Genomic DNA, 24,482 nt, shown 5'->3' with positions numbered 1-24,482 from the left:
TCACATCGTACTGATATTTTACAGAGACTGTAGAGTGTAGGTTATATTATCGATCCTAACAGATAATAAATATGAAAAAATGAGTAAAAAGAGGAACTCTGAATATAAGTAATGCTATCTTTAATTCACATATAAAAAATAATCTTGAACCAAAAGTTGTAAGCAAAAAAACACCAATGTTTTTAGAGATAGATATTAAAATTCATACAGTTATTATTTTTAAATATTTACATTCTGTATGCTTAGACCCATTGACAAAAATTACATTCATAAATGCATAACACAGGTGTTCATAGAATCTCAGCACGTGGGAACTGATAGTAACCTGATCACACTGCGTAGTAATACACTACAAAAACTACTCACTCGGAACGACCGACCTAGATGCTTAATTCTTACATCTTAAAATATTATTGAACTGTGCTTTGTGAAATATCCACGTATTCACGTGTCCTGTGCTACAAATAAACATTGAATATGGAACTACATTTTGTTGTGTTATTGTTGTTGACGGTTGCTAAGATCTCTCACGATAGTGTCACATTTCCCCGCGAAAAAACACTGTTCTCGCCACTGCGTTGCACCCGTGTATAAGCAGGAACAAACCCTGTTTATTTGTTTTATTCGTTGTTATATCGATCCACTGAAAGGATTCGTCAATGTAAATATAAGGAATGATATTTATTTTTTCAACATTTATGAGGTCATAACAACAATGGGTTTTTGGACATATTTTACATGAATCGCTAACGCGATTCATTCAATATGTTCATAAACCCATTGTTGTTATGACCTCATAAATGTTGAAAAAATAAAAATCATTCCTTAAATAAACATTGTAAGGATTGTTAACTTCCGATCCCGATATGTTGTTTTTTCCGGTCCAAGTCTGAAGAAAGTGGAAATGTATTCTGATGTATTTTACATTTGAGAATCCAACAATTTGAAGTTGTAAACGAATTGCTACTGTTTATCGTGTTATCTAACTCCATTTTGTTAATTATCAAAATTGTAATAGAAAGAATAGATAACATTTAACATTTTTGAAACGATAGGAGTAAATCTCAACCTTCGGGGTAAGATACTAAACCCCTCGGTTTTCCGTCGTCAAATGATTAAAACACTCATTGTGAATTTCTGACATCTCTATAAAGACAATTTCATAATTGCCATGTCCACAAGTAATACCGTTTCTTATTTCACTGGCTTATTTCTTGTGTCTTAGGAAAAGGATAACACTGCAACAGTGAAAATCGCAAATAATTTTATTTCAGAGCTTTTCTTTTGCTTTTAGTAATCTCCCCTATATATAGATGACAATTTTACGTGAACGAGTTACTTCCCTTTCCAAATTAAAAATATTTCATTTTGATGCTGCGCACTATCAATTCGTGGATATCAACATCGATAGTGTAGGTTTTTTCGAAGAAAGGCCCGGAGTTCGACCCCTTTATTTTGTATTGTATTGTTCTAAAACATGCACTACAACATAAGTAGTACCAATGATAATGCTACTTTTAACCTGATGTATCCTTTACATGTACCTAAACAATTTCTGTTCCATATGAAATGAAAGGATGTGACATGAAAAAAGGAGATATAAAAAATTACGCTTTCTTTTATATGTACATGCTGAAAGTTTCCAAAAACATAAATGGTATTATGGTGTTTTATCTCATTTTGAAAGCAGCAAATTATAATTGTGATTCACCCCTACCCCTTTCGGTACCCAAGAAATCCACTTTAGGTCAAACGTTTACCTTAGTTTTTTCGCATGTGATACAATAAGACATCTTTGAACAAATTAAGGAGGTGAAAATCCGGATATACCGGGGCCCAAAAAAGAGCCTTTTAGACACTCATCCTCTGTCTTACCGATGTTGTTTCATGTTTTGATAGGTGTTTTTATATATAAAACGTATACATATGTACATGGACTTGGCCCAGTCAACCGACGTACACCATTTAAAGTCAATCTCACTCATTGTGTATCCCAGTTTGGAGTTTGAGAGCATTGACGAACTATCTTTTCACAACCTTTACCTCCTATTGACATAACTCATCAAGTCGCATAGGAAAACACAAGCCCCACTTAAACAAATCATTCTAAACTATCCTTTATAACAGAATGGTAAATTATGTGAGTGACTCACTTACATAACAACGTGCCGGGGACAGGGACGTTTCCGCAGTGTATTCCTGATTTATACTGGATTTTGCAGTGTTTCCCGGACGGCTATTGATATCCCTGTAGAGTTAAAAGACCAAAGATTTGTGTGACTGAATATATGTGACATTTTCCATATATGAATCCTAGTTTGTTTACCGATAATCGTTTAAAACCAAACTATATTATTCCATTTCGTTCAAATACTTACCGGGATCTCGAGACAAAAGTCTTGATGGTATGTTGTGTACATTTAGTTCCCCGTCGACACTAACGGAGACACGATGGGATAAACTCCGTCCGTCTGTACATCACTTTGCTGGAGCAAATCTCATCTGTCATTTACATTTGTCAATTTTTTTTATGAGTACCTCTTCGGATTGCGAAGTTCCGCGTACCGAGTCAGCTCTAAACCCCACTAATATACAGAGTTATGGCCCTTTGTTCATCGGTTTACACATTGTCCGCCGCATCATTCATTTTGTCTGTCCCCTGAATTTGATAAATTTTGTATGCGCATATTTTTTGGGATGGTCGAATGTCGCATACTGAAATGGGGTCTCATGCCCAAGTAAGTATATACAGCGTTACGACCCTTTGTTCATTTGTGATACCGAAGCTGTCTAGAGGTGGCGTTTTATAGGTTGCACGCCATGTTTTGCTTTGTTTCATATAAGCAATCAAGTGATATCATATCATTTATGTAAATATCAAAGTAACTTAATTTACTTAATTGTAGTTAAGAAATATCTAACATAGATTTTCATATTCCTCTTATCTGAATCCTGTCACGTTTGTCTTTTCAAAAATGAATGCTACAAATAATCTAATTCGTTTTATTATGAAATAAATACATTAAGTGCATTTCATTCAAACTCGCAGAAAAGCGAGTTTTCATCAATTACTCTAGATAATGATTTTTGTTTTATAAAGGTAAATCGCCTTTTTTCATACGAACAAGAATACCAATCGAGCATCAGTATTTGTATTTATTTATCATTATTATTATTTAACCCCCCACACCACTTTTCCTTAAAAAATAGTCTACCAGCGTCAAACAACTATTAAAAGTAGACAACATACCGATATATAAGTAAAAAATAAATAGAGAAGTAAAAAAAAAAGGTATATTAAATATAATGAAATATATCCTTTCTAGAATAAACACAGACATTGGGTGTGGGAGGGTCCTACAATAAGTGAATCATTTCGTGGTGGGGGTTCCATTATACAAATAGCGGAGTCAGGGAAGGTCGTAGCGATCTTAGTGTAAGGCATACAACAGTGTATATCTATCAGTCACACCGAGGAGACAGGCTCGAGGGCCGGGCCATTTGTTGAAAGGAAACAACCTCCGTATCGAAGTGGTACATGTCTAAATCCCTATTTACACAGAGATTAGCGCAGTTCATACAAAACAAATAGTTCGTAACATGCTTTATTAGAAGCTCTCCTTAAAGTGCATTTGTAATCGATCTGCGATATATTTTCATTATACTTCTTTTTATTTCTGTTGTTTGCTACGGTATACTGATAGCGTAACGGAAACATAACACTGATATGTTGTTCGAATTAGTATAAGTCTAACTGTACAATAATAGTTATATTAATTATTTTGTGAAATAAATATCGTCAATAAAAAGTTTCTCGAAAAAAGTAAATCAGATTGAACGAAAACCATTAATATTAACCACAGATACGGAAACAATCGTAAGTTGAACCTATAAATTTACAGTAACTGGCAGTGTGAAGCAGGAAAAACACCAAACCAGTCTTCAATAGGTATAGCTCCTTATAAAAACAAAAATGTCGAGATTAGTCAGTCAAAGAAAAAATTACATTTTAGATGAACATATTTCCATCTAGGCGATAATTTTTTTCAAAGTACAAAATAATCCTTGTCTAATCCACAGGGACCTAGGAATTTGATACAGCTATATTTGGACCTAAACTAATGTGTTCATTTGTTACAGCTATATTTGGACCTAAACTAATGTGTTCATTTGTTACAGCTATATTTGGACCTAAACTAATGTGTTCAGAGTAATTTAGGGTTTAGGTCGATATGATCATTGGGTGTGGCATTTTTACCGAAAGTGGATCTTAACCCCCAAAACATGTAAAATTACTCTGAACTCCTTAGTGTAGGTCCAAATATAGCTGTAACAAATTATCAGGTCCCTGTGGTCTATTCTAATGTCAATGTTCCATTTCCTTTAAAAACATAAACGACGTTTTCTTTTGTCACACGTAGGCATTTTAGACTATAAGTACAACAAATATATCTTTAATAAATCATTTAAAGAGTTTTGTTTTAAGTACCCCTGTCGCACTGCATTCTACTGCAGATTGTTCGTACATGCAGTAACCTTTTCTTAATTTTGTTTTGGTTGTAATTGTGTCGGGACTTATCCAGGACGCTGACTCGGATGTCCGTGGTTGGAATCCCGGCCTACCCTGTTGCATTTTTTTCCATCCTTAGCATTTCACATAAAAATCCACAAACAATCAAAGCTAGTCCAATGATATCATCTTTTATAAAAAGTTTGTACAAGCATCTCAGAGTTATTCCCCTTTCAATCATATATTAATTCGTTCAAGCGTGGATTCTATGCTCAAACTGAATTTCTTACTTCACATGAAATTTTGAGTTTTTTCAAAGTCCGTTCATATCATTGACAAAATTTCATTTTTATTCATTTATTGTCAGAACAAGAAATTGGAAAAGAGCAGAGAATCTGAATTTGAGCATGAGAATGGTTCCATGAATACGAGCACAGGTCAGTCTACTTCATTAATACATTTATAAATTTAATTTTATTAGCTCACTTGACCATAGACAATGGAAAATGACTGGCACGATCTGTCCAAACGTGTATCTTGAGGTAATCACACTTTTGGTCCTATTTCTCTGCTACTCCATTGGTTATATTTGGATCGCCACCACCTGAGAATGCTTTTAACCAAATACGGTTGATACTCAGCTTATTTTTCTAGATAAGAAGTTTCTTAAAGCAATATGGCCAAATGACCCCCTCCATTCGTAGTTGAACATTTCTAATCCCAAACTCCTGAAGATGCTTCGAACCAAATAAAATTCATATTCATCTAAAAGTTTGAGGGAAGCAATCTGGCCAAATTTCCTGTTTTAGCTCAACAATTCAGGGGTCTGGATACTCCATTTCTATGATTTTAAATATATCCAACACCTCAGTATATACCTAACCAAATATGGTTGATATATATCTCACTGATCCAGAGAAGAATTAACTTTGAGCATTATGGCCAAATAACACCATGATATACCAGGTAGTTCTCATAGTTCTAGTTAAAGCAATTTTGCCAAATAAATCCTTTTTGCCCCCTACCCCTCAGCCCCTCCATTTGTACAATTTTTAATCCAACCACCTTGTGATGTTTCCAGTCCAGTATTATGAAAGTAATCCTCCCATTTACATCGACCCCCATTTCTTAAGATTTGGTTCAGATAATTATAAATACAATTTGGTAATATCATTGTTTGGGTTTAATGTGTATTTAGGCACAAAATAGTGAGTTGACATGAGTAAGCCAATATAACAATATATCTGACCAACATATGAAGTATGCGTTATAAAGTTTGACACATGTCAGGGTCAGCATAAGCTTGGTCAGAAGCCATACATTTATTCTTGGATGGATGTGAACATCCACTTCTGATCCCAGTACAGTACATTAAAAGTGACAAAATAAACAAGGAAATTGATGACAGGATTTATTACAGATGTAAAGAAATATGTGATTGAAATAGAAATTGTACAATCTAAATAGCACTACAACAACAACTGATGTCGATAACACATTATAGCACTTAATATCAAAAGATATTTCGAAGTCCCTTCCTTTATTTTCATTCTGATGTAAAAACCTTTAGCATATCCTAGCAGGAATTTTCTCAACAGGTAACACAATAAGATTTCATATATTCCAAAGTACAAAATGTAAGCACATTTACAATCAGTGTGATAACAGAGTCCACTTGTCAAACATTAAATTTGTATAAAAGGTTTACTGAAATTTTAATTATAAGATACTTTGAAAACATAAATTAGAAGAAGGCTAGAGGTTAGAGTTCGTCGTGAGAACGCGTTTCCATTGGTGATAATCTCCCTGAACAGCTGACTGGAGTAACAAAGTCAAATGCATATTCACAACGGCTTGGTTCATAGGCATTGATGAGTTGGTTTTCTGGACCACATTTAAAATGGACCTGAAACAGAAATGATTAACTATTTTAGGGATTTTTGCTTATCTAATACAATGTGTTTAACACAAACATAACATGTCTTTACATCAGGCATAAAGTTCAACAAGATCAAAGAAATTTAGGACAAAAAAATCTATTCCTCAGCTAATAGTTCAATTCTATAGAACTGGATTGTACCTTTGACACCAGTAGGTAATTGTGAGAAACAATTTAATGAATTGCAGACTTCTAAGAATCTTCTCTATAGTGGCGCAGAGAAAAGATGTCCATAAATCCTCACACACAAGCAATCTCTAGATATTAAAACAAGGATTTTTTAAAACTTATTTTAACACTAACTGTACTTTGGCCGTGAAGTCAGAATTAGTTAAGGGGACTCACCTTTACAGAACGGTCAGGACCATTCCAACAATTCTGTCCACGCTCATAAAGCTGAGAGGAATAACGGTCATTGTCTGGACCACTCCACCTTCCCCAGTTACTGAAACAATACAACAACATGGTCATATAAGATATAAGGTTGGATATTAAACCAATGACATCTCTTTATTGATGTGGGAAGGACAGTGATAGCTGAAAGTTTAAAATCAATAATTCGTCTAATACATTGACACATAATTAGGTAGAAGCTATACATGTATTCCATAAAATACAGCATTTTGAGTGACCCTTCCGCTGTGTTGAATTTATTTGCCAGTTTTAAATCACTGGACAAATTCATATTTTGATATTTTCAGAATAAATTCTCTATTCACAAATATCATAATCTTGTCTGAATTCTGTTTTCCTTGAATGTGATAATTGTAGGTGACATCCACGTATACATATGGAGTACTGGCTGACATGCTGTTCTACAGGTGAAATAGGCAATAAGTACATGACTCTCTTCCCAATTCTTTTTCCGTTACACTATGTCTATATTGACCTATGAATCACTGATCTATTTACACCAACATGCCTTATATATCAATTAAATAAATAATGATCAGTTAGGGAAATATATTTGCTATTAATCGTGAAATAATGTTTTGGGAAAGACAGATATCAGATTGGGTTTTTCAAATAAAGAAATGCCTACCCCAGACTTGTCTCTGTGCCCCCAGCCTTTGGTCGCTGAGATGCCCGTTCGTACGTGCACAACTTGTAGGTATACTCTCTGTCAGTATACTCAAAGCACTTATCCTTCAATTCCGAAAACTCCTCATCGTTGCCGAAGTCGAGGTTCATGTAACTCTGCAGTGACCTACAAATGGTTGAATATTATTTACAAATTACATTTTTGTGCTTATTTCATTTTATCCATTTGTAATGTTCATAGTTACTGAAATCAGAGAAATTAGCTCATTGAAAGATAGAAATTATCCTAACATAAACCAATACATACACTGTAAACATGTGTATATACATTATCCGATGTCATATACATGAACTGAAGATGTTTGTTTGGTTACCTATATCTATGTAAAGCATTTCTATGAAGTACAAAAAGTCAAAGAGGTGTGATATAGTACCAGTATATTGTAATACAAAAGTGATCTATCGCGGTACATAATTTTTCATAGAAAAAGTCTACTTTTTTTTTTAAAGTGGCACTGAATTTCATATGTGATGTTAAAATGCTGTCCAAAAAATCATAAATCATTTATATTTTAGACTTACAATAAATCTTTTATATTTTAGACTTCATACAATAAATTATTTATATTTTAGACTTCATACAATAAATCATTTATATTTAAGACTTACAATAAATCATTTATATTTTAGACTTACAATAAATCATTTATATTTTAGACTTACAATAAATCATTCTTCAATTAAGAAATTTCAACTGATTGCCACCACTAGTTATAGCCTGTTTTCTAATTAGTAACTTTCAAGTTAAAAGACCTAACCAATCCATAACATTAAGATTTTGAAAAATATTGTGATACTGTGATTTTTTATTTTTTTTTATTGCGAAATGATACAATATTCCTACGAATTTTGAAATACACAAGTACCAATTTTCAAACGTATTGTAAGAGTCCTAAGAAGTGACAAGTCGGTAACTTAATAACTGGTTCTCCTCTAGATTGGCTTCCAGACCCTCACAGTTTTAAGAACTTCACAGCTGCATTTTCTACCAGATTATCTCCCACCAGTTTGACATTTAGGATCAGACATCCAAGCAATTCAAAGTATAAGTCTATTATTTTTCTGAATAATTCAACATTCTAGAGATGGGGGTCAGTCTAATAATTTGCCTATACAAATAATAAATATAAAGTCAAAATCAATACTTTCATTTGAATTGAACAAACAACTAGCATACACTGTTATAAGGTGTACATGTACTTTGAAACTCTGACATCATCCCATCTCTAATAAATGTCAGCCTAATTATGAGATAATGAGTCTGAATATTATTCTGATATCTTCATTACTTACGTTATTTCTCTGTTAATGGATTGAAGTTTCTCATCGGCAGCATTAAAAGCGTTCCTAGCAGCATCAGCAGCTGTAAAATAACATCATGTTTAACATTAGTGACTGTATCTTCCTGTACAGAAGGCAGATAGCTATAGAGTGTGCTGTATATAACTGCTGGAACCGTAGCTCAACGTCCCAGCATTTCTGTTTATTTTGAAGTTTAGATTACCAGACCTTGAGCTATGTTTCCCACAGCTATACTGGTCATTGTGACACATAGGAATACCTACCAATAAAATGTATTGTTGCTAGCTTAGGTCTGTGAAGGGGTACATCCCATATAAAATATGGACCCATCATCTCTAAAGAGTTCATATTATGTCTTCCAGTAATGTGATTCAAACACTTTATGGGGAATCAAATATAAGGTATGCAATATTCTTCATTTTACTTAACAAACATTTGAATTTTATTTAATAATTTAATTTCACCAGAGATACATCACTGCAAACAACCTCTTTTTTATTTATTTTTATGTGTGTAAAATGAACATTTCATTTTAATATTTAGATTACATCGCTGGCTAAGAATTTTACAACACATTGTTACATAAACTAAGTTATGTAGTTCTTTTATTCCATTCCTATGTTGAACAGCTGTAAGTCTACTTGACAGTATATACACACCTTCTATCAGTACTTGGGTCTCCTCGTCATAGGCAGGCATCTTATCCTCCCCCTCCTCCTCTGTCTGAAACAAGTAAATATCACCGTGAAATCCAAGGTATGTGACTATCGCAAGTACTCTTACATATCTACCTATCATGTTGATTCCTGAAAGACAATTTTGTTCTTGAGTGAATTTCCAAAATCATGAAGTACTGGCAGCAGAAAAGCTAAAAAAGTGTTGACAAAATCTACACACTGGTTGCAATTGGTTGTGGGTTATTGATATATATACGGATAATTTTGATCTTTTTAAATCCAACACCTATGAGTGATCAAACCCTGAAGTTTAATGATGACCATGATAATATATAGGAGTGGTACTTAATATTATTTTCCCAAAATTGTAGCAGGATTTGAATCATATTTTGATTTTGTCTTGATCAGAAGAAAAATTAATCCAGTGTTCCTGCAAACATACAAGGAATATAACACACACTAGTCACAGATACCAGTGACTCGTAACCATATTGAGTACCATACTCCTAGACAATCTAGATTCTAGATCTAGCATACCAAGGACACCTAGTCATCTCCATTATATCTAGTCAAGATCATTTTGTTAATTTTACCAGAACGACAAAGGTCAAGGTCATTCTGACACAGATAACCTGGGCCACCAGGATCAAGCAGAAGGGTCAACAACTCTATAAGGGAGAATTATTGACTTCTTGTTACTTTACCAATTGCTTCATAACATAGCTCATAAATTCATGCATGATTCCATAAAATTAAGCAAGTTGTGGAGGGCAAGTTTTTTTACCTAAAAAGATAAATGTGACATCTGAAAATGTATGGCAAGCTTGTTTTCAAAAATATGATTTTAAATTTAGATCCATATTTGAGGATTTCAGAGTATATGTACATATATTGAGCTTTCTTGTTGGTTACTATTTTACTGATGTATCTGAAGACTAGACAAATGAGGGTGACATTACAGTACAGCTGACTGCTTAGTGAGGTGTCATGAGGATACAATATCTAAACAGATCAACTACAGTCAAAGGTCAAGGCCATGTTACCAGAACACCACATGCTATTACTATACACTGTTGTAAGATGTGAAACCAATGTTGTATAAGCAAAAACAAAATTACATTATTCCATCCACCAAATTTGTAGGGAATCCAGGACCCATATATTAAAACACAAACACCATGTAATTCTTGAATTTGTACAAATTTACACACTTTTACAACTGATGTAGTTCTAACATGTTCCTTGTTCTCAGGAAACATGTGCATTTCTGTACAAACTCAAAAAGCATAAAAGGTTGTATAAAAATGGATACCTCATTCTGGGATAGGTTTTCCTGTACAGAAACCATTGCCTTCGCAATGGCTGCTTTCACTAAAGGATCCTAAATTATGGAGCAGGAAAGAATACAATTTTAATGAATGTTCAAAGGGAATGCAAGTTGTGGAAAAGCTAATGACAGACTCAAGGATATTGTTTTGGTTTGGCTATATTTGTTTTGTATAAAAGGCTATTAAAAGCGCACCATTACATCAAACTGAAAAAGAAAGTACAGTTTATGATCAATATTAATTCATTTACATGCAAATTTTAAAGAAAGTACCATTGACTATGAGGAAATGAAATCAGCAATACCAGTTCAGCAAGCAGTAATACCCTAGATAGAGAGGTATGTAGATTATCCCAACACCTGTTAAAGTGGTATACCTGTATCTCGTTAGTAGTGGGGGCAAGTGTGGCCAGAGTACCAGCCCCTGTGATTGACATCACCGGAGCAGCAGTGCTAGGACCAGGCTAATGACAAATGATGTGTTAGGTTATATGTATGCACCTGAAAGTGTTTTAGTTTTGCCAAATCATTCCTCCTTTTTACAACTATGGACTAAAGAAATATTGTTCCCATGCTCATTGCAATAATCTCTAAGAAAAGGTACAAATATTTTACTAGCTGACCAAAATCCACAGCTGTACATCAAATGACATGCTGTTTTTTATTAATATTTACACATCATAGATCTAAATCAAATAGTTTACTTCATACAAGATTTTAAGTGATATGTAAAAGTACAAATGAAAATTAATCTTAGTAGTATTTTCAACATTTTCTTATGAGAGCAATATTTGCCCAAAAGCACAGAACTTTAAAAAAAACTTCCTTTTTCAAAGTAAGTCATCATGATATTGCTGCTTGATCAACAATTACCCTAAAAACAACTTTATAGGACGCATGGCATTATTTTGAGTAGCAATTCATCTACTGATAGGTCAACACCACTCAGTAACAGCTGTAAAATCACCTTATTTCAAGACACACCCAACAAATCCATACAGTGATAAATTAAGTACAGCAAACACAAACAACGACACAGCTGAGGGGGGACTCATACAAAAAAAATCACCAAAGCATAGGAGTGGGTATGATCAGACAGAACAGAATCAACAAATCTCATAAGCAAACTTAATTTAGACGTTCACACATTATCAAACTTCCTCTAATATAAATGTGTACATGCGCATTGGAACTAATTTTTTTCTTGGATTTTTCATGAGTTTTTAATTCATGGATTGGTTTTATTCTTTTTAATTTGCAAGAAAGTGAGATGAGGGTCGTGAGGTATCAATGGTAATGATTCCAGCCAGTAGAAAATAATTTTGTGTTATATTGAGTGAAGAAAGTAAAAAACATTCCACATCCATGTAGTCACATCATGTTCAAATTCAGACATGCAGCCAGTCAAGACGGAAGACACGGTTAATGAGCACACAGAGGAATGTGGTGTAAAATACTCACATCATGATAATCATCCCTACCATCCAAGTCATCCTCCTCCTCATCATCCTCTCCCTCCTCCTCCTCATCTTCCTCATAATCATCCTCAGGGTCCAGAGGAGGGGGAGGAAGGGAGTTGGGAGAGTCCTACAAGGGAGGTAACTCATCATCAGACCCACCCACCTAGTCAACTTGGGGTATATGACAATACACTAATCTGTGTTAGTTCATAATAACAAATATAATAGAAATGGTAAATAAGGTATTCCACATAGACAATCAATACCTGCATTACACTGTATAATTCTTTGAAAATAGACTGTTACTCTTTTAGAGTCTGCCTTCCCAGACGAATACTCCTCTAATCCAGATATGATTTTTAAGAATTTTAATCCAGGTTAAGATACAGTGGACAGAGTTAAACTTGCTACCAGTTTGGGCAAATTTTGGGAGAAAATCTTTGTCTAAGATAACTGTTAATCAGAAGTTCAAAACTGTTGTGATATAAAAATGTTAATTGTTACATGTATATACAAAATAGATATTGATGTCAAGATGGACACAGGGAAATGATGATTGCTTGTCAAAAAGTTAATTATTTAAAGTTATACAGCGTCTAAGAAATAGATCAAATGAAATTTCTAAAATGATTTGAATGCTGGAAGTCTAGTCCCTGTGACCTTTGGACCTGATCCCTGTGACCTTTGGACCTGATCCCTCTGACCTTTGGACCTGAGACTTATCTGTAGGGACCTAAACTGAAAACCTAGTTGTGTCCTTCATCTCCTACCTGCAACCCCGACCTATCAAAGCTTGCTGATGACCCTGACCAATCTATGCTTTCAGGTGACTCTTTTACCAATTCTGACTGTAAATCAAGGAATAGTAGTGTTGGGAACCGGTTAAAACTTCCTGATTGATCATTTAATAGTTACCCTTGACTAAAACATAATCAATTAATACTTGTAATAAAGAAATACATTTTGAAATCCTCCATACCAAAGTTGTTACAATAATCTCCTTCAAACATTGAATCAGTGATATTTTACTACTGCTGCTGATCTGTTAGTATCTAACAAGCTTAAGGGATAGGCTTGAAACCATAAATCACCTTACTGAAAACTTCATAATATTGACACACATTTATTCCAAGTAAAATGTAGTCCAACTTATCAGTTTATTGACCTACCTAATGACCGACTCGTTCTAGTCATGGTGCTCGTGATGGGCTATCTCTGTGTGATTACAGCCGAAATAGAACTGATCATAAGCTGTGAGTGGTGTCTTATACTGTTTGCAGTGCCGATTGATATCAGTAGGCAGGGTATATTTGGTATATATTGTCATTGGATATATTGTATACCTGTTTTATTTTTTGATACTATTCCTGTTTTTTTGTTTTTTTTGTTTTAAATGTTTAAATGGTCTATTTTCTTATTTTAAAATTAGAATTTCACACACCTGTGCTCTTACCTAACAAAGTTACTACTATAACATGAATGCACTAAGCTTTATTTCACTCAACAACATGGAGCTACACTGAAACATGTGTTGATACATTTGTCGCTGGTTCATGCAACCGTCTTATTGATTTATAAACTTGGGTCAGTTCCTACATATTATCACATTTTACCCTTATTCCCTGTATTAGTATTTGTGGTGTCATTATTACTAGAATACCATTATGTTCATACACATAATTTATTTATGTCATACATATTTTTTACCTCAGATAAAAATCAGCAAAGCTATTTCTATAAAACTGATATTTGAAAATTTTGTGCAAAAACTCTAAAGCATGTAGATAAACCTCATAGTCCTGGACATTCTTGATTTCGTAATTAATGTTTTCAAAAATAATTCATATATTGAAATGATCACAAATACAGAATATAAACGGAATATTGTTGTCAGTTATCTATTCCAGAATACCCAGGATAAATGAGATCCAACTACACTCTAGATACAAAGGGGAGAACAGATGAAAAAATGGAATGGTGAATAAAGGGCGATAACTGCTACAAATAATGCCACCAGTCAAAACACCAGGTCACAAAACTCACCTTTGTTTCCTCCCCGGGGGGAGGGGCTGTCTCCCCCTGGGGCTCTGCAGGAGGTGCAGCCTGCCCATCAGCTTCAGCTGGTTCTGGAACCAAGGACTTGTAGATCTGTTTGATGTTGGGCCAGATCTTTGTAACAAATGTGTCCTCGTCTACTTTATCGGCCTCCTCAAGATGTTCCTATTGATAAACAAGAGGGAAACGATTAACCTACCTGTAACTTTAGTAAGCAGAGCTCACCAGCTTTGTAGCTCTGGTCGCAAAAAGTTTAGTTAACTTTTACATGTGGTTAGTGAAAATAAATATGCCTAAAAATGCTAGGGCTTACAAAGCAAAATGCATCCTCCAAACATATCACTCTTATTTGGCTCAACATATACATAGCCGTGAAATGATATCAGATGTTCATGATATTGTTGTATTCATTTTTAAAATTTCGCCTAACCAATGGCTAATTCTAACACACCTTTGAGCGACTGGAACCAGAATGCTAACATTAGGTGAAGTTGTGACATCATTTCAATTGGTCAAATTAAAAGTTATTCAAAGGAAGGGCAGCCAAATATCGAATATATCTTTTTTGCATGTTAGAAGTAGGTCCTACTACCTAATTTGAGGTCAGATTACGTGTTGTCAACATCCAGTGATCCATTTGAGGGATCAACAAATCAGATGTGTAGCAATTTTTGACTGGTTTATATTATTATTACCTTTACTTCTTCTTCACTGACCACACCGTTGGAGTCAATATCAAACTCGTTGTGGATGACCATCTCCAGTACATCAACACTGAAGCAACAGATATACAAGTGGGTTGTAGCAGGCACCTCTTTATATCAACAACATGAGGTTATCGTTTATTTTTTGTTAATTATTATTTAGAACCATTAAATATCTTAAGATTCTTCATCTGAGACTTACTCAACACAATATTATAGAACAAGGGCACATTTTTTCATAGTCATGAAATTTCACTCAGTTCACTGAAATAGACTGATTATTCAAATTCATCCCATATGCATCCCGAGTATGATGTATCGAATCAAAATTGAAATAAAAGCAAACATGACTGTTAGGATTTTTTTCACGAAAAAGGCTGCTGTCATTTAATATCTAAACAAAATCGCCATTTACCAAGAATTATTATGCAAAAAATAGTGTCAAAAACCAAACACTATATAAATGTTAGTCTACATATAGCTAGAAAATAAAAAATTGTTGGCCAATTTATTTAAGTACATATGAAATTTAAAATGGTGTTCTTCTGATTGTGTAAATATTGAAACTAATTATGATAAACTAGTCCTTATTACTACGGCAATGTAAGCATCCCAAATTTCTCATCTGATTTGTTTCTGATTTTTCGCTAGTTTGTTGCTGTTTCCCCTCGTTTCTCTCTGATTTGCCAGTGCCTCAGATAAATATGATAATGATATCAGGGTGTGACGATTTTCTAGCTGATCTGGGTTTTTACCCACTGTCTGGTGCTTACAAGTTGTCATTGTTGGAGTCCAGCTCTTGGAAGGCTGCGGAGGCTGTGACTAAATCCTTCTCTGCTGTCCTGCGCGCTTTATCTTCTGCAAGTTGAAAAAAAGGACACATAACATTTATTTAAGTATTCTGAATCAAATTTAAGGCATTCTTTCAGAAATTACAAATGTATATTGATATTAGAAAACATCTGTAAGACATAAATACCTCATTGGCTATGTGGTTGACCTATAAATAGCAACAATGACCTTGGCATTGACCTAGGGACCTAGGAACTCACCTGAGGAATACTCTTACTCGACCTGTGTATAAATGTTGATGATAATCAATGAAGAAATTAAATTGGTAGAGTCATGACGACAATGAATAACAATGTCACAGGACAGACATATGTAACACTATATACCTGCCCTATAAAATGGCGGAGGGACAACAGTGGCCTGGAACTATCAAATTTTCCAAGCTTCAATGATTGCAAGATTTCAAGATTTATTTTACACTCACGCCATACGCATACGTGCGTAACAAGAGGTCAAATACTACATAGTATACATTGATGGACATAGTACACACATAACACGACATTATACAATATATATATAATAACAACCTATTTCAATAATACTTGTAGCTAACTTATTTTAGATATTAAGTAGCTTCATTGCTTTTTGTATAAATCTACTTACTTTTGTTAAAAGTACCCTGTTACATATTCAGAACATTCCTTTCATTTAGGGTTAGGGTATAACCTCAATTTATGTTTGTGTTATTGGACCATTGATTTTATGTTTTGTTCACTAATCATGAACCACAAACCATAATTCAATGGAGAATAAAGGATTCAACATTTACCATCCCAAGCGGCTTGATGTTTATCTTTGGCTTCTTTCTCGGGGACTTCAGCTTCATTTTTCTTGACTGTAACAGAAATAAGACTTTATATCATTTCGCTCCAGACTCAGAATGGAAACATAGGTATTCACAATATTTTCCCTTTTTGATAAATTCAAGTACCCCGTCCATTATTTATCATTAAATCAGCAGCATACTTTTGGTTGCCTTAATAATCAGAACTGTTAAATGTTATGTAGAATGACAAACGGACACTAATCATCAGAGACTTCCAAAAGAAAATCTATACATAGATTGGGTAAAACATAGTTACTGGACAGTGGTCAGTGAACACTAAATAAAAGTAAGCCTAGTCAGTGGACAACAGCCAGCAGTACACATACTTTCCATTTCCTGGCGTTCTGCCTCTGCCGCTTCCTTGTCACCCTGTAACTGCTCAAGTCTAGCCTGCAAACATAGGATTTAGTACATCTTAGAAATACCCTTACTGGACTATATTAATCATGTTAACAACAAAAGTACAGGTATATCAGAGCCTAGTCCATAGAGCCTTTCTAGGTGTTTGTAGCTTTATATCACCAAATATATTGAGGATCTGTCATAAGTTTCCCTTCATATTAGATTTATGATACAAGTTTTGGATTTTTCATGTTTGCGAGCTTGGCGAGCCTCTCGGGAGCAAATGTGAAAAATCCAAAACGAGTATCATCTTTTATCATATTGTAATACAAAGTAAACTGTATAATTGTGATCTGAAACGAATATTTTGCACTTGGCCGCCCCTGAAACAATGAAAATTGCGTCCGCATCACAATGACATGACGTCACATTGATGGTTCCTTTTCGATTATGACATCATTTCCGGAGTGATATTACACACGTTACATAATTTATGTGATGGCTTTATGACACTGCATAACACGGTATTCATATGATAAATATAAATATGATACTTCTTATTTAAACACTCATGTATTTTGACATATTTCATCCAACTCACTTTCTTTTCTTCTTTCATCTTCTTGCCAGCTTCTGCAAATTCTTGTTTCTTTTTCATGCCCTCCTCCTGTTGTTTCATGATTCGCTCCACTTCCTCCTTGTGCTTCTTTCCCAGTTCTCTGTAAATGTATAAAGCCATTGTTGACTTTCTGGCTATGAGCCTATGGGTTTATGTGCATAATAAAGAAAACAAAGGCACATTTGTTTATTCAGTAATAAGATTACCAGTAGCTGAGTCAACACAGTGTAACAGTTTCACTTTGCTGAAAATGAGATATTTCTGATGTTATATATATACTGTTACCCTGAAAATCTCTTGGATACAAATAGCCAACACCAATTGTTGTGTTACATCTTGTATTGATTGTCAAGGGATAACATGGGTGCCTAGCTCAAAGGTCTGGTCTGGGACTGACTAGTAACATGGGTACAGTATCATATCAAATCATTATTATGTGCTATCAGTTCAGCAGGTCATACACTTTAGCCTTCTGTGACAATGCCAGTTAATACTAGGGCCAGCAGCCGTGCATAACAGCAATTGAATTTATATCATCAAAGTGCCTGACAACGGAGAAACTCTATTATTGACCATAACATTATCTCAATTACTCTTAGTCATTTATTTTATCTCAACAATACACATTCTTGACACAACACTAGTCTATTCCTACATACCCTATTGTTTTAGAGCAAAACAATACTGTATCTTTTGTCTATGTTTTTTTGCTTTAAGGTCATCAACAAACCAGGATGCAAATACTGAACAATCTTAACACTGAAGGAAGATAAACTGTCAATGACCACATCCACATTAGTCACAATCAACTTACTTGCAACTGTCAACACAAGCAATGTTTCCCGAGTATTCATCTGTCCCATCACAACAGTCTGCAATAAAGAATAATCAATGTATATACTGTATACCCAGGTACTACATATATAGCAACATTCACTCCATGTCCAAGCTTTTCGGCTTAGCCTTTCATCGGGGATGGAATGGTTCTCAACTCAATATTTGAATAATGAAGTTCACACATAGACATTTATGTGATAGATATTTTTACTGCTTACTGTTTAGTGAAATATCCATGTGATATGTATATATCATATACATTTCTGTTACCTACGAAGTACATGTATTAACATAAGCTTCGGACTAGATCAAAATACTATTTAATATTTATTACTCAAATCACTCATATATCTATCTCTAATTATTTAAATTGTAATATATAAATATTTATCTTTTATCTTTCAAAATTTACTGTGTAAACAAAATATATATTAAAAAATATAATATAAGAATGATTATGATTCTATGCAGAACTTCAAACATTTAAACAAAAAACACTTAGTTTCTAAACATTCTATTTCCTTACCACAAACACCATCATTGACCCTGGACGCTGGAACTATCAATGGTCTGTGTCCAGCGTTGGTGCATGTGAACTTGCCATTTGGACATGCAGATGTACCTTTAAAATAATAGAATGTTAAAAAAAAAAAAATCACATCAATTTGGTGCCAAATCATATCATAAAGATCTGGTGCCAATCAAACAATCAACTTACCCGCTGTTTTATTTTTTATTTTTAGAACAATTTTCTTTAAATTCTGTATATGTTTTTAGATTTTACTTATTGTTATACCTATTTTGCTGCCTAGAATCTGTTTGGATTGCCTGGATGTCCTAGATGAGCAGGCCAACAGACTGCCTAAAATAATTTTATTTACCCAATAAAAAAAAAGGTAATATTTGCATAAATATTTCCAGTTAAAAATGCACTGGAACCCCTACAAGTATGTCTTTTAACTGCAGCTACTGAACGAAATAGAACAAGTATGGTTCCAGCTAGTTTAGTTTTGAATCCTGGTCACAGGCACCAGAATGCAATAGGACATTATTATACAAGCCAATTAAACCAGAGTTTAAATCCAAGTATTAAACAATGTTCATAAACAATGTTCAATTGGCCAAAGTATCTTGTCACAGCCATCAACCCAATCAAGGTCCAGCACATTCAATCCTTTACCGGGTTCATCTGATCCATCGGTACAATCACAGTAGTCGTCGTTCACATAGGTGTAGGGGAAAGTCTGAGAACCATCAAGGCACGCAAACACATTCTCACTGTTAGGCTGGTAGTGGGATGCATCTATAACAATGGAAGAAAAACCCATATTAACAATACTTGAAAAGAAAAGATAATGCTGACACCTCAAAGCTTAAACACATTTTGGACAGAATACTTTGAAGCTGTGATTTAGAGCAGGTGGAGGGGCTTTTTAAGAACTATGTTGTATGTTCTTTCCAGGCAAAAATAATAAATTATTGTAGGGGAACTGGGTCAGTTGGGTTTCATATCCACTGCTCACCCCGGGACCTCTTTCCTGATGAAAATGACTTGGTGTGAGTGTGCAAGCTGCGTGTGCAAGCTGCTGGTGCAAGGCCTTCTTTGTGAGTCTAGAGTAGGGTATGTTTGAAATCTGAAACTTCTGAAAAGCTGTATCTTGTGCCTTTTTAGTTCAAAATTACTCAAATTTAGACACTTTTAAGGATTAAGATTGTTCAGTAGATACTTGCCCAGACTAATGAAAATAACCCAAACAAATTATTTCTCCACAGTAGGCTTTGAACAAAAAGTCAAAGGGTTTGACTATTCACAATAGAGTTGAACAGATACACGGACGTATTGTTACTCAGTCATGGTATGATATAGTACAAGCATAACATACTTGCCATTTAGGAGGGGACTCCCGAGTGAGTTTGCTAAAATATTCCTATATTCTATTAGATCTAATTATTTCATCTGAAAAAACAAATCAAACAATGTCATGTTAAGGCTTCTTTTGCCTCTAGGGGGTATGCATACACACATTTTATTTCGATTTTAATTTTGAGCATGCATGGAAATATCAAAAATTTCAAAAATTTAGCAAGTATAATAAAAGTTTTGGTGCGTCCCAAAGTCATTTCAATATTTAGTAAGATTTTCGGCACTTCAACTAACGCTTCATATTGGATAGTTCATTTTTAGGTTCTTTTTTGTCCTATGTCTTGATGACTTATGTTAAAATTCTTCAGCAGTTTTTTGTCCTATTCTAACTTGAGCGCCGAAATTACTCCTGAGTACCGAAACATACTGAAGAATATCGTTCGGGTGTCACATGTCCCTACATGCAATTATCTTTCAGCTCCAAAACTAACAAGGTAGCGGAGATTTAGTGGGGATACTCACTAATCTAACAGAGTGCTGTACTCTACATAACAGGATGCGAAGGGTTGCATCATGACCACAGGTACTAACCATGTCTATCAATGCACCCATAGAAGTGACTAGTACCTACTAGCTGTCGTCATGACAAGATACAGCAGTTAATTTATCGTGTTGCTACACGAGATTCGTCGTGTTGGCGCGGTCAGCAGTCGAAAGAAGGTAATTCTCCCGAAATTTCACCACAAGGACAGGGGAGGGTGGGTAATCTGAAACATCATAACTTTTGTCTTCAGTCACAGGGTTCTGGTAACATCATATCCCCTTTATTATGCTAAAAGAATCGTTGGCCAAAATTGTCACGTAACTTTAAACACCCTTGAGACAGTTCCAGGTGGAAAGTACCTTGGAGTATACATAAGTCAAGATCTATCGTGGCGGGATCACATTGATCAGACAACTGCCAAGGCCTCATGAACAGTAGGATTCTTGAGAAGTAACCTCAGGAACTGTCCACAAGCAGTAAAATGCCAGGCATACACCACCTTAGTCAGGCCAGTTTTGGAATACGCATCTGTAGTCTGGGCACCATACCAATACCATCAAATGCAACAAATCGAAAACGTACAAAGACAGGCAGCACGATTTGCAACAGGGAATTACTACTCCCGAGACCCTGGTTGCATTACTACCATGCTTAAGCAACTAAACTGGGAACCACTAGAACACAGAAGAGTGAGAAATAGGATCATCATGTTCTACAAAATCATCAACAACCTAGTAGAAGTCCCCGTCCATCATCTCCTACAACAGACCAGCAGTGGGACTAGGAGTTCCCAAGCCAACAACATCAGGCAAATAAGCACCAGAGTCGACGCATATAAACATTCATTCGTCCCTGCTACAATCAAGGTGTGGAACTCAATACCATCAGATATCAGAGAATTACCAACAGTAGACTGTTTCCGGCACCACATACAGACCATTGATGTGGCCGGACTCATCCCCAGGCACTAGACAGGACTCCGGATTTTAACTGTAAATTCCAGATTTTAGATGTACATACAGACAGATGTAAATAGCAAATTGTTTTGCTGTATGGCCAATAAGCGCCGGAGTGCCTGGAGTAGTGACACTCATCTGATGAGTCAACTCCAGAACGGGAAGAAGAAGAAGAAGAAGAAGAAGAAGAAGAAGAAGAAGAAGAAGAAGAAGAAGAAGAAGAAGAAGAAGAGAAGAAGAAGAAGAAGAAGAAGAAGAAGAAGAAGAAGAAGAAGAAGAAACACAGTAAGAATAGATAAAACGTGCATTAAGGAAAACTGTATATCTATGCGTGTTTTTTTAATCGGTGATTATTTCTGATGTTTTCCGGACGAACTTCCGGTAATTTTAGTGTCAGTTTACAGACGATGGCCAAACGTCTAAAATATCCTTGTGTTGTGTCCAGCAGGTCACGTAGTTACGAGATATAGCTTGATAATATGGCTGCGCGGAAATACATAACGCGCGGAAACTGGTGTCTAGACTTACGTGTGTATGGGGGGGGGGGGGGACACAACACAACCAAAGAACGATCACTTTTAACGAGACGAAAAAAATAGCATATTACTTGAGTCGGCTACTCCTCTTGGTCTTGGAATGGAAGCAGACGTGATAACTACAACAAAACATATCAATAGGGTCTTTATAATCATCTTTGTTGGTTAGTTGACGTGCACCGGCAGCCTTCTGACTATGCGATATGGTAGACTCTCATTGGTCACATAATACGAACAGGGGAGACAATCATCATTTACTTTCGTTATCAAAATTTAGGTGTCAGACTACAAAGGAAACATTCGAAGTATCACACGAATTAACAAAGGTGATGATATAACAAATAGGTGTTTTGTTTTGTATTTGGCATGGTACCTGAACGTTCCACGAATCCTTTATTCCATTTCACAGTTCAACTTTGATTAATATAATTACACCAGATATGGTGAGAAAACTAAAGCCGCTAACTACCGCCCGATTTCTTTAGTATACCTGTATTCTTTGTAAGGTTATAACATACCATCGCCTCTAATCTAGTGAAACATGTTGATAAAAATAACATTATGTATAACCTACAAAATAGATTCCGAGGGAAACGCTCATGTGAAACACGATTTGTGTGATAAGAAATCTAAATTCTGGTAGGAATAGGAATTCTCTTCAAACAATATATTTTTCTTTTATTAGACCAATTTTGGAATATTCTGATATTGTCTGGGACAATTTACCAAACTATCTATGTCAAAATTTAGAAAACGCCCAGATAGAAGCTGCTAGAATAGTTACAGGTGCTACAAAATTATCAAGTGTTAGTTTATTATATAAAGATGTGGGCTGGGAAAAATTATCTAATAGACGGGAAAATCATAAAATTTTACAGTTCCACAAAATGTATCATAAGAAAACTCCATCCTATCTCTCGAACTTAATCCCAGGGAAAGAATCAGATAGTCATATGCATAATACTAGAAATTCAAACAATTTACATTCTGTTAGATGTAGAACTCAATTTTATAAAGACTCGTTTTTAAATTCCTCAGTACAATTATGGAATGCATTACCTGTAGATATTCGTGATAATCCGTCCGTTAGGGGCCTAACATAATTAAAAGTTTTTTACGAAAGGATAAAGTAATAATCCCTCAATATTTTAACATTGGAAGCAGACATCTTCAAATTTTACATACACGATCAAGGGTTAAATGTAGTAATCTTAAACAACACTTATACATAAGAAATTTAGAGGAAAGTCCATTATGTAACTGCGGATTAGTTGAAAGGATACATCATTTTTTACTATCTTGTGACAATTATACCACAATCAGACAAAGCACACTACATCAGTTAGATATTATTCTTACTGAAAAAACACTTCTATAGGGTAATGATATTTACTCCATACAGAAAAATGAGTAAATATTTTTGACAGTCCAAAATTATATTAAACTAAGTAAACGTTTTAGCTAATATTTTTGTACAAATTGTTTTAAATATGGAAACTTAGTGTGCTGTATCATTTAACGGTATTCAGTACAATAAGGTGACCTGTACTTACAGACTAGCAATTTATGGCGTCATAAATCATGTCAATTATCAATTCTATTCACCACATGTACATGTATATATGTTATCTGTTAAACCTTATTATTATTCGTTCCATATTGAAATAAGGTGTACTTCAGTACCGAAGATTCATTTGCCTTTTGATTTGTTTGGGAAAGGAATTAATATAAGCTCCAAGCTTGTTTTCCCATCCCAAATTTACAGTTGTATTTGTAATATTGTTGATTATATTGAATAAAATATTGTTTAAACTAAATTCTGGTAAGCAATCTGATATGATCTTATCAGATTTTAGTAAAGCCCGGCTTTGACAGGGTCAACCATGTGAAATTATTATTCAAATTACAACAGTATGGCGTCAAAGGTCATAACCTTCAGTAGATTAAATGTTTCTTATTAGGTAGGTTACAACAGGTGGTCCTGGAAGGTGATTTTTCAGAAAAGGTGAAGCTAACATCTGGTGTCCC

The 24,482-nt window shown here is 34.7% G+C and overlaps 1 protein-coding gene across 5 annotated transcripts; it reads right to left on the bottom strand.

The window, feature by feature from the left end:
* Positions 1-5,908: 5,908 nt before the first annotated feature.
* LOC110465636 (glucosidase 2 subunit beta-like) lies at positions 5,909-22,676 on the bottom strand. 5 transcript variants are annotated; one of them, XM_021521590.1, is made up of 18 exons: positions 22,526-22,676; positions 19,735-19,857; positions 19,081-19,176; positions 18,532-18,589; positions 17,700-17,817; positions 17,083-17,146; positions 16,700-16,765; positions 15,849-15,933; positions 15,067-15,145; positions 14,360-14,536; positions 12,318-12,443; positions 11,234-11,320; positions 10,842-10,910; positions 9,512-9,575; positions 8,844-8,913; positions 7,492-7,656; positions 6,795-6,894; positions 5,909-6,416 (listed from the first exon to the last, which is right to left on the bottom strand). In XM_021521590.1, exons 1-18 carry the CDS (start codon positions 22,608-22,610, stop codon positions 6,273-6,275), a joined length of 1,776 nt encoding a protein of 591 aa, XP_021377265.1. In that variant the 5' UTR covers positions 22,611-22,676; the 3' UTR covers positions 5,909-6,272. The 5 variants fall into 5 exon arrangements, with proteins under 5 accessions (XP_021377265.1, XP_021377266.1, XP_021377267.1 ...); XM_021521591.1 differs by lacking the exon at positions 10,842-10,910; XM_021521592.1 differs by lacking the exon at positions 11,234-11,320.
* Between the last annotated feature and the right edge of the window lie 1,806 nt (positions 22,677-24,482).

This window comes from Mizuhopecten yessoensis, unplaced genomic scaffold, assembly GCF_002113885.1.
Source record: "Mizuhopecten yessoensis strain PY_sf001 unplaced genomic scaffold, ASM211388v2 scaffold11095, whole genome shotgun sequence".
NCBI classification, from domain to species: Eukaryota; Metazoa; Mollusca; class Bivalvia; order Pectinida; family Pectinidae; genus Mizuhopecten; species Mizuhopecten yessoensis.
The sequence above is the reverse complement of the archived record's forward strand: the minus strand, read 5'-3'. Positions and strand labels throughout refer to the sequence as shown.